This window comes from Brassica napus, chromosome A7, assembly GCF_020379485.1.
Source record: "Brassica napus cultivar Da-Ae chromosome A7, Da-Ae, whole genome shotgun sequence".
Taxonomy (NCBI): Eukaryota; Viridiplantae; Streptophyta; class Magnoliopsida; order Brassicales; family Brassicaceae; genus Brassica; species Brassica napus.
This window is the reverse complement of record NC_063440.1, coordinates 27,092,252-27,109,380: the sequence shown is the minus strand read 5'-3', so window position 1 is coordinate 27,109,380 and position 17,129 is coordinate 27,092,252. Positions and strand designations below refer to the sequence as shown.

Genomic DNA, 17,129 nt, shown 5'->3' with positions numbered 1-17,129 from the left:
ACATACCAGTTAGACAAATATATAGACAGGAATTAGGTTTCCTTCAAAGAAATGTACGTAGAAATGTTTTCTTTTTGCAATTTCGGTATTAGGAAAATTTGAGATATTTCATTTTTGTTATACCACTTTCCTTCCAATGAACCTTTTTAGGGTTATCCACCTTAATAAACGATTCTAGGTCACGATCTTCGATCGATCCGTGTAACGTATATAACATACACTTCCATATTATTTTTCGTGCTTCTTTTATTTAAAAAGGTTTGGTAACCGACCCAGACCACCTTAAGTTTGAGTAATATAATGGATTTTTGACGTAAAAAAAAAAAAAAGGTTTGGTAACCGAAAATGATACAAGAGAATGGCTAATTAGTGTGTGATAAATATGCATTCTCAATTAATTCTCAATTAATTCCACGCATGCATTATGCATGTACAATGTATTCACGTTCCCTTAAAAGTTACTATTAGTTATTGCTTCTACATAATACATCGACTATGTCGTAACAATCTTCGAAATAAAAAAACAACATAAAGTTTTGACCAAGAAAAAAAAACACATCAATAAAGCATCTTCGCAGTTCGTTACAACATCGGGTAAATTCAATTTAAATTAGTAGGTTGCGTTTTCCAAACTTCCACTCTCCAACAACCTTTGAGCATTAACTGGGGTCGCTGCGGCTATTCACTATGTTTGTCGGTAGATATATGCAATTACGTCTTGTTATAATATCTTTCTTTTTATGCAAACTAGTATGTAGGATCTCTTATAATAGCTAATACTAGATTAAGTACACTTTGATCTTCCTTTAATTCATTTTGCTTCTTATTACGATAATACGTACACGTTAGTTCCAAAGAATACTTATTAATTCTTTGTTTGATTTTCTTTTCATCTAACCATACTTTGTGTCCTTCAAAAGTTGATATGATTATCCAAAACAATAACACGGCGGCTAACCACTAGAAGCTAAGTTATATTACATGATTACTTGTAATTCTAGTATTAGCTTAACCTAATACAATATTGCAAGATAATGATTACTGGTTCACCTAACCACATACGAACAAAATATTTATATATATTCCACTAAAGCCGTATCAAAAGTAATAACTTAAAACACATTATAGTTAAACTATCAAGACATTATCAACTATGGAACTTTTACTCCCACACCCTTCAAACTCCTCACCTCTCACAGTTCTCGGCTACTTAGAACGAGCCGCCTCTGTCTACGGCGACTCACCTTCCCTCCTCCACGCAACCACGGTCCGTACATGGTCCGAAACTCACTCTCGATGCCTCCGCATCGCTTCGACTCTATCTTCCCCTTCCCTCGGAATCAACCGTGGCCAAGTCGTATCCGTTATTGGTCCAAACGTCCCTTCCGTTTACGAGCTTCAGTTCGCGGTTCCTATGTCCGGGGCCATCCTCAACAACATCAACCCTCGCTTAGACGCTAACGCACTCTCAGTCCTCCTGCGTCACAGCGAAACCAAGCTCGTTTTCGTCGACCACCACTCGAGTTCTTTAGTTCTTGAAGCTGTCTCGTTCTTGCCCAAGAACGAGAAGCCACGTCTCGTCCTCCTCCAAGATGACGTCGACATGACGCCGCTCTCTTCTGACGTGGAGTTTCTAGACACGTACGAAGGTGTTATGGAGAGAGGAGACGAGACGTTCAAGTGGGTGCGTCCTAGCAGCGAGTGGAACCCTATGGTGCTTAACTACACCTCCGGAACGACGTCGTCTCCCAAAGGTGTAGTCCTTAGCCACCGTGCCGTTTTCATGAGTACTATTAACTCTTTGCTCGACTGGTCCATGCCTAACCGGCCGGTTTACTTATGGACCTTACCGATGTTTCACGCTAACGGTTGGAGCTATACATGGGCCACAGCCGCTGTTGGGGCTACAAACATATGCATTAGAAGAGTTGACGCAAAGACTATCTACGAGTCGATAGACAAGCATCACGTGACACACATGTGCGCTGCGCCGATGGTTCTCAACATGTTAACCAACTATCCAGCTCGGAAGCAGCTTAAACAACCGGTTAGGGTTATGACAGCTGGAGCTCCTCCACCGGAGACGGTTATCTCCAGCGCTGAGAGTCTAGGTTTTGACGTTGGTCACGGTTACGGGCTGACGGAAACTGGTTGTCTGAATGTCTCATGCGCGTGGAAGCCGGAGTGGGATGGTCTTGGAGAAAGTGAGAGAGCAAAACTGAAGTCAAGGCAAGGGATCAGAACGGCTGTGTTTGCGGAAGTTGACGTGAGGGACACGCTAACTGGAAAGAGTGTGAAGCACGATGGAGTAACCGTTGGAGAGATTGTCTTCAGAGGCGGTTCGGTTATGCTGGGCTACTACAAAGACCCGGAAGGTACCGCGGCGAGTATGAGAGAAGACGGGTGGTTCTACACTGGAGACATGGGCGTGATGCACCCGGACGGTTACTTGGAAGTCAAGGATAGATCAAAGGATGTGATCATATGTGGAGGAGAGAACATTAGCAGTAAGGAAGTTGAGACGGTTCTGTACACGAACCCTGTGGTTAAGGAAGCAGCTGTGGTGGCTAAGCCAGACAAGATGTGGGGGGAGACACCGTGCGCGTTTGTGAGCTTGAAGTGTCTTGATGGGTCTGTGTCTGAGAGAGAGATAAGAGAGTTTTGCAAGGCGAAGCTGCCTAAGTATATGGTTCCGAGGAATGTGGTTTTTCAGGAGGAGCTTCCTAAGACTTCTACTGGAAAGATTCAGAAGTTTGTTCTTAGACAAATGGCTAAGTCTTTGCCTTGACGAAGAACAATCTTGATGTTATTGTTGTTGTTATTATTACATTGTACGCTACTAAGTTCTACCCTTTACCTAAAGTAGCAAGTCTCTGGTTCATTAGTTTGACTCTGTGTTGCTTGTCCTGATGTCTGAAGATGTTGTCTCTTCTTTACTAGTTATTTTGCAGTTTGTACCTCTTTGGAATGGTTATAACCAATGTTCTTAAAATAGTGTAAGATGTCCGCCTAAGCGGTAAATTGGTCATAACTGAAACGTTTAAAAATGAATTAAGTGGTTAAAAATCGATTTAAACTGCCTAGTTTGATCTATATTAGTATAAATCGATTAAATTTAGTAATACTATTAGTGTAAGTCCAAAACTTTGTCTTTTTGTATATCTTTTTTTTTGAACTAAATCTTTTTGTATATCTATTTTTTATAATTCATCAAAATAATTTTATAAACAAACCTAAAATAAATTATCTAATATAAATATATAATTTATTTATTAACTCCTAATTCCCGTTTAAACTTTAAATTCCCATAGAAAATACCTAGTTACTGTTTAACGATTTCTTCAACATTTGGTTATAACGTTATCCACCTTGAATGGTAGATTCGAGAAATGAGAACAAACACAACATGGAAGTTTGGTTCACAACAGATTCTAGGATAAGATTCTTTAACCACAACAATTTTTTTAAAATCTTTTTTAATGTAAACATCTGTCATAAGCGAAATACAGATTCTAACTTCTCCATAAAGTTTGTATTAAGAGTAGAGAAAACTTAGTTAGTAGCAATCTGTTTGTTACCTCTGTATAAAGTAAACCATCACATTAGCATCATCATCTCATAAACATATACAGTTTCTTTGTCCAAATTGTCAAGAAGACAAGAACTCTTTCGTCCTCACCTTCGCATTCTACTCCACAGTCCCGAGACTCTAGACTGTTGACGCCGCTTCGTACTCCCCAAACCGCTATCACTCACACTCCCTCCTTCATGAAGATCCTCATGAACCTCTGAGAACTCTTTCGTCCACGGATTCAACGGAATCACATACGAATCATCTTTAGTCCTCTTCTTCTTCTGCTCAAACCTCTTCACGTTTTCAGATATCTGATGGAACGTCCTGTTAATCTTCGCTATCCCTCTCTCCACCGGCTCCACCACGTGAGAAACAGTGAACCTCATGTCATCCGCAATGATCTCGCCGCTCCCCACCACCACATCACGCACGCTTTGAGGAAAATTCAACCGCTTCTCCCTCTCATCATCATGCCTCCCGTACCTCACCCTAGTCGTCCTCTCGCTGTCCTTAACCTCTTCCGGATCAGGAGGCGTGTCTATAGAAGCGTAATCCGACATCACCGCTACGTTGCGGACGCATCTCTCCCCGCGCTTGTAGGGAGCAGCTGGGAAGACGTAGAGATGAACCACAGCGGCAACACCCATCTCTATGCAGATGATGTAGTCTTGTATTCTTGTTTTGAGCTCCTTAGCTAAAGACCCTTTGAAAATCCCCATGGAGAAGAGGAACGCGACGATGATGCCTTGCCACCAGGTGAGGAAGACAATAGACTTGAAGGTTAAGAACTTGGCTAATGGTTTGATGGGTGCTAGCTTGTCTTTGATGACGTTGTAGAACTGTACAAGGCAATACAATGCCCATGTTTGGCTGAAGTTCAGGACTACAGCCAGATATGGATACCTGCAAATGAGACAGCATACAATAATCATACCAAGTTAGAATCAAGACGTGGAGTCGAGGACAAACACATACAAGGCCGAATCTGAGATTTTGGAGACTATAAACACTTCTTAAGAACTTTAGTTTACTTTCTTATACATTTTCCAATAACTATCAACCAATAATATTTAATTAATTCGGATATTTTCAATTAATGTTATACAATCTATCAACATTAACTAATAAAAGTACCTTAAGATTCTAGAAAATCTATCATTTTAAAACAAACAAAAAAAATCTAGAAAAATCCTACTTTCGGGAACAGAGGGAGTACTAATTAGTTTTTTCTTAATTTGAATATTTCATTAGGTTGTCCCCAAGAATGGATGATGAAAGGAAAGAAGATTACCCGTAGTTCCATTGGAACTTGCCTTCTCCATAAACTCCAAAGGCTTCAAGGAGCATTGCTAATAGAGCACAGATCATCTTCAGTATCATCTGAAGAAGCAGAAAATTTTTTAAAGTCAGTTGAATAGATCACACAGTATATAATAAGTCCACAAGTTTTTTTTTATGACAGTGGTGACATACATATTGAACGATGCCAATTTTGACAGCGTGATAAAACTGAGGACCAAGGTTCCAGTCTTTTAGGAAGCAGTTCATTGGGAAAGGGTGCTCCACAACTTTATAAGAACATGTGCCTTCGAGAAGAGGAGTGGTCTGGGTGATCACTGTCTGTTGCTCCATGAATTCAATCGTACGGTCTTCTCCATCTGTGGAGGATACAGAGATGAAAACAAGAATCCCAAAGATATCTTCAAGTGAATCAGGAATGTGAAGCATTTACCTAGGCAAGCTATCATGTATCTCTCAAAGCAGTAGAGTGCAAAAGCTTCATAACAATCACGAATCACCTCGCAGTTAAAAGCTGCTTCTGAGTTCACCAAAGACAGAAACTGCAGGAAGAGAATCATAAAGATCCAAGAATCAGGAAACTATTCTAAATATGGGATGTAACATCATATATAGTAGTAAGCTTATCAATCATACCGATTCCAGGGCATAGACAGGGACCATGAGAATAAGTCCAATAAGAAACTTCTGTTCCTGTAACAAAAGCTATGATCAGTTAGCAATGTTCCAACTCTCTAATCAGTGAAAAGTTATACAGATGAACAAACAACCTCAGGCTGGTTATAAGAAGCTAGGTGCTCAAAGATGAGATACATGGAGATGAGGATGGCGACAGTAACGAAGACGCTGGCACTTAAGATTGGCCAAGTGAAGTATGTTCCAGAAAAATCAACACCAGCACCGAGGTTAGGAAGCCACATGATCCTGAACCTACTAGAAGACTCTCCAATGGAAAGAATGAAGAAGAGAGTGCAGATGATTCCTCTCCACTCCATTTTTTCAGAAAAAAAAAATCAAATCTTCACACTGATCCTTTATTCAAGCTATGACCAATGGCAACCTGCATAACGAGTAAACAAGAGAAGAATTAGATTGGGTTACGATCAAAATCACATCTTTTTCAACTTTTTAATATCAAAATCAAATCTTTTTTGAACTTATTAATATCGAAATCAAAATCTTGGAAACCCAGAACGTCTCACGGAGAAGGGGAAGCAATCTACACCGAAACGATCAGAGCCCAGAACGAATCATAAGAAAAACATAAACGATTTCCCAAAATCAAGACGACCGATTGAAATACGAATTGCACTCACGAAAGTTTTAAAGGCCGTGGATCGATTTCGTTTATCCCAGAAGAGAAACCCAGAGTTCGCAAGTGCTGCCTTCGAAGTTGCTCGTATCAATGCAGGAAAATAAAAATTGGGACTTTGAAGAAAAATCGAGATTTTGTTTTTTTTTTGGTAATTTAGGTTTTTTTTTTTAATTTAATTTATGAATTTCCGACGTGGGAGATAAAGAGAAAGTCCTAATTTCCTTTTCTATAACTTTAGTTTACTGACGTGTCACATTCTCTTTGGTGTATTTTTACATCAACAGTTACAGAAAGTTCAAACGTGGACTAATTAATGTTTTAAATCTATAAGATCAAATTTTTGTCCAAAAAGAACTATAAGATCTTTTGACCAAAAAAAAAAGAACTATAAGATCCAATTTCTGAGTTTTGGAAAAACAGATTTATTAACTAATTATACAGTGAAAAAACATATAAAATCTTTAACATAACGCAAGTAAAACCTTTTAGACATGGATATTTATAAGACAATTATTTTGTTGGCATTTATAAAACAGTTTAGATGGTACAACTAAACATTAATTCTAACATCATGAATATCGATGTTTCTTAAAGTGGTTTTTGCACAAAATTAAGGTGTAGGCCTCACATAAATGTTCAAAAACGGTCCCGAAAGTCGCCAAGGATCGAATTTGGGAGAGTTTTTTTCACTGTTTGCGGGTCTCCACCGACACGTGACGGTCCGTAATTGGTTCACTTTTTTTTAATTTTTTTAAGGACAAAAAAAAAATCAAAATTTGTTTTTTACTTTTAAGGATCAGATCGCATACCGTTAATCATGCTCTAACCAAACAAGTAAAATTCTTGATTTTATCATCTCTGTAATATTTTTTATATTTGTAGTATCAGCCTTAAAAAAGGTAGACAGACACAAAAAAAAATCCATGAACTATCGTAATTTTAATTGTGAACATTCTCAGCATACTAAATGTGTTTTGTAACCCATTGTCGATAATTAGTGAATTTAGACTTAGAAAGTTGTGTTACTACTTTTAAAAAATGTTTGCTGTAATAAATAATCTCACGTAATATTATTATTAGACAAAAATAGAGTTTGAACCATTTATATAACCTACTTTCTTAATTCATTTTGAGAAATTTTAGTGATGAAAAGAGCATTTTAACTTCTTCTCAACCACTCATGTACTATGCACCAGTGCACACCTAACAAAAAATGCGGAAAAACTTGCATGAATTGCTCACATGCAACTTTCGTACGTTTAGGGTCTTTATTTATCTCGTTAATGAAAACAAAATTAGCGACACATGTTTTGTCTATTTTAATATTTTTGATCGGGTATTCTATATGAAGTACACATGCATCTATAATAAGTAATTTACGAAGGAAATATTAAATAGTACCAACCACCATGGACTAAATAACAAAGATGAAGTCAAGAGTCCTTTCCTTATAAGAAGGGATAAGGGGAGCGAACTAGTCAAAGTATATCTTCTATTATAACCTTTATTTTTATCTCGAAGAGCTCTGATCAAAGCTACAAAGACATTTGCTCCTATCGAATTACAACGTGTACAACTATGGCTGGTGGAGTTCTTGCCGACGAAGGTGCCTTAAAGAGAGCTCATCTCTATGAGCATCGTATCACTGCTTACTTCATATTTGCTTGCATCGTTGGATCCTTAGGAGGCTCTCTCTTCGGCTATGATCTCGGAGTCTCTGGTAATTATCTATGCTTTCTCCATCTAGCTATTTCTTGTATAAATTCCACTTGCTTAAGAACCAAATCCACTTTCTTGTAGCTCAAAAGAACGTCAGCAACATACGGTTTTCTGTGTTAATTTCTCTATTTCTTACCCTTAGCTTTCTTGATCTGCTTTTGTCCGAAAAACTCAGTCCTCTTTCCGACAAAGTTCAGCAACTCACTGATATTTTTATGAATACATAGAACCGTGTAATTAGCTTTTCATATAAATTCCAAAACTATTATACCGGTTAAATGGAAAATATTTGTTTTTCTTCCACACATTCTTGTGGGGTAAATGGAAAAAAAAAATTGTGAACGACAATGAAAACCATTAATGATATAAGAAAGTATGGAATGGGATAAATTAAATAAAACGTATGGAACTAAATGAATATATTGAAAGGGATAAATCAAATTAAAAGTATGGAATTAAATGAATGTCTGGAATGGGATAAATCAAATATAATTGAAAAAAATACATTCATTTTAGGGCAATTGTCAATAATAGCACATTTTGAAGTTTATGTCTCAAAAATAGCACTAGAAGGAGAAAGTCACAAAAATGACATTCATTAAAATGTAAAATATCCATAATACCCTTGGTTTAAAATTAAATAAATAAATAAAAATAAATAAAAATAAATAAAATAAAAATAAAAAAATGAAAAAAAATAATTTTTTTTATAGTTTCAGATTATATGTTTTCAGATTCGAAATTTTTATAATTTTTTTTTTGAAATTTTTTTTTGAAATTTTTTTTTATTTTTTTTTTCAAATTTTCTTTTTATAATTTAAAAATACTTTTTGAAACTGTTTCTAAAATTTTTATTTTTTATTTTAATATTTACTTTTTATAAAATTTTAAACCATAATTTCAAAACCCCACCCCTTAACTCTAAACCCTAAGGTTTGGATTAATTAACCCAAGGAATATAAGTGTATATTTACCTCTTTAATGAAACCTATTTTTGTGACTTTGAACATTGAGTACTACTTTGGGAACAAAAACTTGGTTTTGTGCTATTCTAGTCTTTTTCTCTTCATTTTATCCCTCAAAATGCCATTATCCCATTCCTTTCCATCCGATTAATTTGAATATATTGAATGGAATAAATCAAATTAAAAGTATGGAATTAAATGAATGTCTGGAATGGGATAAATCAAATATAATTGAAAAAAAATACATTCATTTTATCCCTCAAAATGCTATTATCCCATTCTTTTTCACCCGATTAATTGTAATTCATTTTATTCCGTACATTACTAAAAAAGATTACTCAGTTTCGTTAATTGTATATTGCCTAAGCTCAAAATCTTTAGTTTCTTGTGATCCAAGTATCTTATGCAAGATTCATTGCTCTGTTTTGTTTCTTATTCATCGTTAAACGCAGGTGGTGTTACATCAATGGACGATTTCTTGATAGAGTTCTTCCCAGGGATCTATAAAAGAAAGCAAAAGCATATGCACGAAACAGATTACTGCAAATACGACAACCAAATCCTCACACTCTTCACCTCTTCTCTCTACTTCGCCGGTTTGATCTCGACCTTTGGAGCTTCTTATGTCACAAGAATCTATGGCAGAAGAGGAAGCATCCTCGTTGGCTCCGTCAGCTTCTTCCTCGGAGGAGTCGTCAACGCTGCCGCCAAGAACATCCTCATGTTGATCATTGGTCGAATCTTCCTCGGAATAGGCATTGGATTTGGAAACCAGGCAAATCTCTAAATTCTAGACGACTCAAATCTAAAATTTAGAGGATCATAAACACTTTTAGGTTAATTTTAATTTTTTTTTAAATCAAATAAGTTAGGGATATGTGACATGTATAAAATTTGAAAATTAAGTCGAATGAAATGTGTCCTGCTCTGGCTATGCTTTTAACATTCTATTTAATTTATGCGTTTGCGTTTATAGGCGGTTCCATTATACCTCTCGGAGATGGCTCCAGCAAAGATCCGAGGAACCGTGAACCAGCTTTTCCAGCTAACAACTTGCATAGGCATCTTAGTGGCTAATCTGATAAACTACAAAACAGACCAAATCCATCCTTGGGGATGGAGACTCTCTCTTGGCCTCGCTGTGGTACCAGCTACACTCATGTTCATCGGAGGACTCTTCTTACCGGAGACACCAAACAGTCTCGTCGAACAAGGGAAGCTCGAGGAAGCCAAAGCCGTACTGATAAAAGTACGTGGCACAAACAACATCGAAGCTGAGTTTCAGGATCTTCTTGAAGCTAGTGAAGCTGCGAGAGCCGTGAAGAATCCGTTTAGGAACCTTTTTGCTCGGAGGAACAGACCGCAGCTAGTGATTGGAGCGATTGGTCTTCCTGCGTTTCAGCAGCTAACGGGAATGAACTCTATTTTGTTCTATGCTCCGGTTATGTTTCAGAGTTTAGGGTTTGGTGGTTCTGCGTCGCTTATCTCGTCCACAATGACAAACGCTGCGCTCGTCATTGCCGCGATCATGTCTATGTACTCGGCTGATAAATTTGGAAGAAGGTTCCTTCTTCTTGAAGCTAGCGTCGAGATGTTTTGTTATATGGTGAGTGCTTGTATCTTGTCACCCAAGTTACTTCCCTAAACCCCCTAAAATGCTCTCTTTTGCTATGAGCTAGGGCTTCTAACTTGTCATACAAGTAACTTCCCAAAAAGCACTAAAAACCCTAAAATCCTCTTTTTGTAGGTTGTAGTAGGAGTAACACTAGCCTTGAAGTTTGGGGAAGGCAAAGAGCTACCGAAGTCGCTAGGTTTGGTTCTTGTGATCCTTATTTGTCTGTTTGTGTTGGCGTACGGTCGGTCATGGGGACCAATGGGATGGTTAGTTCCGAGTGAGATCTTCCCATTAGAGACAAGATCAGCTGGTCAGAGTGTTGTCGTGTGTGTAAACCTTTTCTTCACGGCGCTTATCGCGCAGTGTTTCCTCGTGTCGCTATGTCATCTCAAGTACGGAATATTCCTTTTGTTCGCCGGACTTGTGTTCGGGATGGGAAGTTTCGTTTACTTTCTGTTGCCGGAGACGAAGCAGGTTCCTATTGAAGAGGTTTATCTTCTGTGGAGACAGCATTGGCTTTGGAAGAGATATGTGGAAGATCATGATGAAAAGACCGATCAGTAGACGATTAACATAAGGTTTTAGGAGTTCAAAACTTCAAAACGTGTTTTTTTTTTCTTGAATAACTTATCTAAAGTGTTTTAAGCGAAACAAAGAAGTTATATTTTTATAAATTTTTTAAGAAAATAAGAACATTTGTAAGATCACTTTTTCTTGATTGCGTGATAATGTGAAATTTCAAGTCATTATGTCATAGTTATAATAAAACCTACGTGTTTATCAGTCTATATAATTTTCAAGATTTTTTAAGTTGTATGATCTGCTAGTTTAGGTTATACATATTTAGTTTACAAGAACAAGCATATATATTAATAATATACAGTGCTATTATCTTTTTCAAAAAAATATACAGTGCTATTATAATGAGTGCAAACATCTTGGGCATAAAAATTCGTTAATACAATGGTTTTAGAAGGACAATTGTTTATATTTTAGTACCTTCTTTCGTGCCAAAAATAATAATAGTACCATTCGTTATGGTTATGAGTTTATGGTGGACATACTCTATTCCAAGAAGTTATGTGAGAATGATATGTGCCAACAGAATATGAATGGATCGATTTAGCATTGATGATTTGATGTTGATACACTTGTAAAGTCTCATGATTTGACCAGTGAGTTTGAGTTTGCGGTCCAGTATCAATTATTCACATGCTAGTTTTGCATTTTATGTTTATAAAAAAAATCCACTCCTAAAGTTTTTTTTTTGGAGAAACACACCTAAAGTTAACAACTCTTTAACTCAAACAATAAAATAGCATTCGCGATACATTTGACAAAACGAGATTCTATTAAATCATTTATTTGTGAGGTCGATGAAAAATAAATGAAGCTCGCAGATAAATAATTTACTCAACTATTCAGTAGGTGAAAGAATTAAATATTCAATTAGTGTGCAAACACGAATGTATAGACCATATATAGTGTAGATGTTTGGCCTGGTAGTGGTTTACTGGTTAGGTGCGTGCCGATTTATAATTATGTCCATGACAAGTGAAGAAGGACGGGGAGTATGTACTGAATTGTTGAGATTGTGTGGTCAAATTTGTGAAAGTTGGAAAATTTAGGGGTTCAATTGGGCCCCATTTATTTAAAGCCCACAATTAACTAACCTCTTATGCTTGTAGGCCCAAAATGGTCCCAGCCCATTGATTGTTCTCATCTACTAACCTAATCAATGATTTTCTTTTAGTTCCCTAGTTATTCATACTAGAGATTTTACCGCGCTACGCGCGGTTGTTATCTTTTAAATTTGTTAAATTATCTTTTTTTTCGTGTATGAGTTGTTTTACTTAAAATTATATCTATTTTTTATTATATTTAACCAGTTTTAACTAACAATTATATTATTTTTATTTGTTTTTTCCAATAAATTTAAAATGTGATTTGTTAAATTTTTTAACTCTAAATCATATGTTTGATATTATAAAATAAGTTTATAAATTATGAAACCAAAAATTGATTTTGATTACTAATACCCTACAATGGAGTAATTTAATTTGTTGTTAATTTTTTTTCTCACTACTTTTGATCTCATATATGGTATAATAACAAATTTTAGATATATTTTTCCATTTTGAGTTGAAATTTTGAATAATCTATATTATAGTTGATGAAATGGAATCTTTTTGATGGTGTCGGGACAATTACTAAGAAAATTTAAGATCTACCATATACTCAAGCATACAAAGACATATTTACTATACCATTATTCACACTTTTAAAATCAGAAATTATAATTATTTGGTCTTAGATTTTGGATTATCTGTTCACTGATCACATTATTATTATTTTTTATGTGTTGAGAGTTTTTGCTTCCAAAATATAATTGTTAATTTATATACTGCAAATAGCTAAATATATGAAATTGAGTCATTACAAAAAACTAAATATATGAAATTTAATATTTTAGTAATGTGTAGATTTAGAAAGGGGATCAAATGTATTTTAACTAACTTAAAAACAGTATAGGTTTAAATGTTTAGTGATACCATATATATTAATTGAGAAATATTGCAACTTTTTTTTATTGTAGCCACGTCTAATCACTATGATGATTCTTAGAATCATTATAGAAATATGTTGGTCCATCTAATTCTATAGTAAAAAATTATTAAACTAACCATAAATTTATTATTAATGTTTTTTTTATTATTTTCCTAAATAAAAATTATAGAATTGCCTAATGTGACTAAAGTATATATGAAAATTAATGATTTTGAATAAAACAGATTTGATAAAAATTAGTGTTTCTTCTATCATATTTGTTTAATTTTAATTATTAAAATAAATTAAACAACCACATTAACCATATAATAAAATTTAAATTTTGCTGTATATGTTTTATTTTGAATTTTTTAGAAACGACTATAAGTTACTAAAACTGTTAAAAGTCTCACATTCAAATGTTGTGATCCATGGTTTAAAAATTTTGTTATGGCAAAATACAAATGATTACAAAATCAGATAAATAGAAAGACTAATTTAATTAATTATTAAGATGAAAAAAAAAAATATATATATATATATATATATATATATATATATATATCGTTTTAAATTATGCTATATACCATATAAAATACATAAATATTTTAATTTTGAAATTTACTTTAAACCATTTTTGATAAAAGCTTTGAACAAACATTGTCAACTTAATTTTTTAAAAATTATAAATTTCTAACAAAATTAATCTCACAATAAAAAGTTTGTTATCAGTAATTTACGGTTTTGCTATAAAATATACAAATGATCAAAAGATCATATGAGTAGAAGGAATCATTTAATAGACATTAATATTAAAAATATACTATGTATTTTGATATCATGTAAATTTAATTATATATCCTATCAAATAGAAAAAATATTGTTTGGATCAAAAAAATTGATTTATATGTCCGTACCAATTTAATTATATATGTAATAATTACTGACTTTTAATTATTTAATATATAATAATTATTTCATAATATGTAAAAAACATATAATACATAAAATAATTTATATATCTAATGTTCATTCTGCGCAAGGCGCAAACCTTAATCTAGTTTGTAATTGAAATACTTACACTTAGTTAGTAATAGTTTGTAAGACTTGTAGTATTTTTTTTCTATTTCTTTCACTTAACATTTCTATTAAGTACGAACAAAACTTATATTATAACAACCAACCATGCGTTTGTTTGGATTTTGGAAAAATATAGTGTTCCACGTGAGATAATCACATTCATGGAACCTGGTATGGAATTCTTATATTGATCAAATAGTAATATTACTTTTCTTCACAGTTTCCCTTTTGTCTTTCTAGTGATTGGATCAAAAATATTGATCAATATATAATACCTAGAATAATATTTGGTATGAGTCATTCAAGTTCTAGGATTAATTTAAAATTCATCATCCATTCAATATATGTTCTTTGTCTTTTAATTAACCACACCATCCTTCTCCATGGATCTAAACTCGACCACACGATACAATAAGAAAATTATCAGTAACAGTTTAAGAACAATATATCATTAGTGGATCAACATGGTGTCACCACCTTTTAACAGATACAAATCATAACCTGCTTGGATTGTTTCATGGATATATACTATTCCAACATATCTCTTCCCTCCAACGTACCTCTGTTGTGAAGTGGGGTGATGTTAACGGTTCCATATACGTGTTTAAAGTTATTCTGTAAAACTCATTGTACTCCACTGTTGTCACATCCTTAGAGTCCCGAAGCTGCAACAAATAGAAATAAGCTCTATAATTGATTCCATAATTTTGATTCTGAGCGCACATGAGATACATAGAGGAGTCTTAAATCCTTACCCAACTTGGTAGCGCCTCATTAGTAAGCTCCCACTCCCAGTATTGCTCAACGATCTTCTTTGTCTTCTTTTTTCTCGATTACACGTTAAAAAAGTCGTGACCTTCAAGCCAACGATCCTTGAACATCTAGCTATTCCCTGATTCGGATCAATATATTTTTCTGATGCTTATCAATATAACTATCAGAACATGATAAGAGAAGAAGGTATACCTCAGTTTGGCCATCCTGTTCATCTATTTTTTTAGCACAGCTGAATCATCAACACATTCAACCTGTATAAGAGAGAACCAAACATCCAAATAAGAATTTTATAGGTTTTCTGACATGTAACGCAACTACATAGAACATTTTCCCTTGCAGACAGAGCCTTTGGGCCATGATTAAGTTCATATATGGGTCATCATGTTGATCATTCCTTTTTTGTGTATCTTTTTACCTGCTACGTGTATATAGGGAACAAAACAAACTGAGAATAGTTTTTCACGAGCTTCTGAATTCGCTCTGGGTCTGCAAATCCTTTGTCATCCCGGTTCATCTCTCCTGAGAAAAAAAAGAGGGAGTTTAGAATGAAGGGTTTTAACTTTTAATGACAGAACAAATACTTGCACGGAGCTACAAAAGAAATACCAAAGCATAAAGAACTTAGATGCAAAGTAATACATGTTCCTGTAGGAATTATTAGTTGAGGATCAGTGTCTTCCCTTAATAATAACTGCTTGAATCTGCTTCTCCTTCCTATACATATATAGCTTATCATATACTATTTACCTGTAAAACCTATATGTATGGTGGTAATCCTTGTGAGTATATCATACTAATGAGACTTCAAGAAAGCAGCAGAGTTAGATTAAGCACCATGAAATAACAAAGATTCTCTTTACTATATATGTCTGGAATACAAAAACGTTTGACAAAGATTAGCAGATAATGTTTATCAGAGACTCTTGACGCTAACTGATGACAACAGAAGACATAGTCAAAAACATGAATGTTAAAATAATAGCTTTACCTGGAGGACCAGTAACTTCTGTTCCAAACAACGAAATATTGAAAGAAGCAGATTGATACTGAAGCAGTGAAGTATTGGCTCAAAATAAATTTGATGAATCCTTACAATTTAACATCAATTATGTGTAGGAGCAATAAGACTCTCTCAACAACTCTGGGATCAGCGAAGACTAAAAACAAAAACAAAAAAAAAACCATGACCACAGCCACTGGCTCGATCCTTCAATGAGTATCACTTCTAAAACCTTACTGAAACTCTGAAAGTACTCTCGAACTTCAGTGCATCTTCCAAGAGAGCCGACAGATGAACAGCTTACATGATTCCAATTTCATTCTGCAACAGCGTTTGTTACCGAGTATATCTACATCTAGTAAACATCTCGATCTGACTGAAAATATCATCTATACTTAAAAAACAAACTCAGAACCATATGTTCCAAAATATGATTGAGATAATTGAATCGAACAAACCTTTACGGGAAACAACATGATGTACGATGAATATGAACAATTTGGGTCTTGATGGATACTGATAGAGCCATGATCGTAGAGATCCCTGCAAACAACACATGTCTTGACCAAATGAAGGTTGCAGAGGGAATCTATACATTACCGAAGTTAAGAAACAGAGGATGCAGAAAGGCCGAGACTCCAAGCTTTCCAAGACGATGTGGGATTTTCGTCGGTGTTGCGGTGCTCGAATTTTCCAGAGAAGTAAAGCTGGAAATCGTTGCTTGTTATATTAAAGCGGCATATTTGGTCACCGGTGGTTATTATTTGTCGTTTGAGTACTCCCAGGTTGATCTGAATTCTGAAACTGGGAAATTGTATTTAGAATTGAAGTGGAGGTGATGATATTGAATCAAATAGACGAATCAATCTATTGTTAGTGACTCTATGGGTTGGATCAATATATAATTATGAGTGATGGAGGATGGTATGGAAGTTGAGAAGACAATCATCTGAAGAAAAGTCACGTTTTTGTATAAGGAGAAAAGATGAGAAGACGATCCAATAGACACAATTTTTTTGGGAAGCCTGATTGTGACGTGGCAGAAAAAACGATCTCTGATTGGCTGATTTAATTTGCATACGTGGACAGCTTCTCTACTCCTCATATATCCCTTTTAGTATAGGATAGATATGTTGGATGACACCATACAAACAAAAATTATCACCATATATAGACGATAAAATTATTATCTGACATTTATAATATAAATATCGTCATTAATTTGAGTAACCAATGTA

General features: G+C 34.7%; 3 protein-coding genes and 1 long non-coding RNA gene across 5 annotated transcripts; 2 read left to right on the top strand and 2 right to left on the bottom strand.

The window, feature by feature from the left end:
- The first annotated feature begins 745 nt into the window (after positions 1-745).
- On the top strand, positions 746-2,994 carry LOC106354622 (probable acyl-activating enzyme 4). Its single transcript, XM_013794603.3, has one exon. It carries the CDS (start codon positions 1,154-1,156, stop codon positions 2,786-2,788), a length of 1,635 nt encoding a protein of 544 aa, XP_013650057.2. The 5' UTR covers positions 746-1,153; the 3' UTR covers positions 2,789-2,994.
- Positions 2,995-3,407: 413 nt separating this feature from the next.
- On the bottom strand, positions 3,408-6,345 carry LOC106354623 (protein LAZ1 homolog 1). Of its 2 annotated transcripts, XM_022689254.2 has the most exons (8): positions 6,190-6,284; positions 6,031-6,092; positions 5,644-5,933; positions 5,510-5,566; positions 5,307-5,415; positions 5,048-5,232; positions 4,866-4,954; positions 3,408-4,477 (listed from the first exon to the last, which is right to left on the bottom strand). In XM_022689254.2, exons 3-8 carry the CDS (start codon positions 5,866-5,868, stop codon positions 3,676-3,678), a joined length of 1,467 nt encoding a protein of 488 aa, XP_022544975.2. In that variant the 5' UTR covers positions 5,869-5,933; positions 6,031-6,092; positions 6,190-6,284; the 3' UTR covers positions 3,408-3,675. The 2 variants fall into 2 exon arrangements, with proteins under 2 accessions (XP_022544975.2, XP_013650058.2); XM_013794604.3 differs by lacking the exon at positions 6,031-6,092 and having other exon boundaries at positions 6,190-6,345.
- Positions 6,346-7,487: 1,142 nt separating this feature from the next.
- Positions 7,488-11,273, top strand: LOC106354624 (sugar transport protein 14). Its single transcript, XM_013794605.3, has 4 exons — positions 7,488-7,908; positions 9,325-9,647; positions 9,849-10,478; positions 10,620-11,273. Exons 1-4 carry the CDS (start codon positions 7,767-7,769, stop codon positions 11,049-11,051), a joined length of 1,527 nt encoding a protein of 508 aa, XP_013650059.2. The 5' UTR covers positions 7,488-7,766; the 3' UTR covers positions 11,052-11,273.
- Positions 11,274-14,521: 3,248 nt separating this feature from the next.
- LOC125576383 lies at positions 14,522-15,711 on the bottom strand. Its single transcript, XR_007314752.1, has 2 exons — positions 15,307-15,711; positions 14,522-15,142 (listed from the first exon to the last, which is right to left on the bottom strand). It is a non-coding gene; the product is annotated as an uncharacterized LOC125576383 (long non-coding RNA).
- Between the last annotated feature and the right edge of the window lie 1,418 nt (positions 15,712-17,129).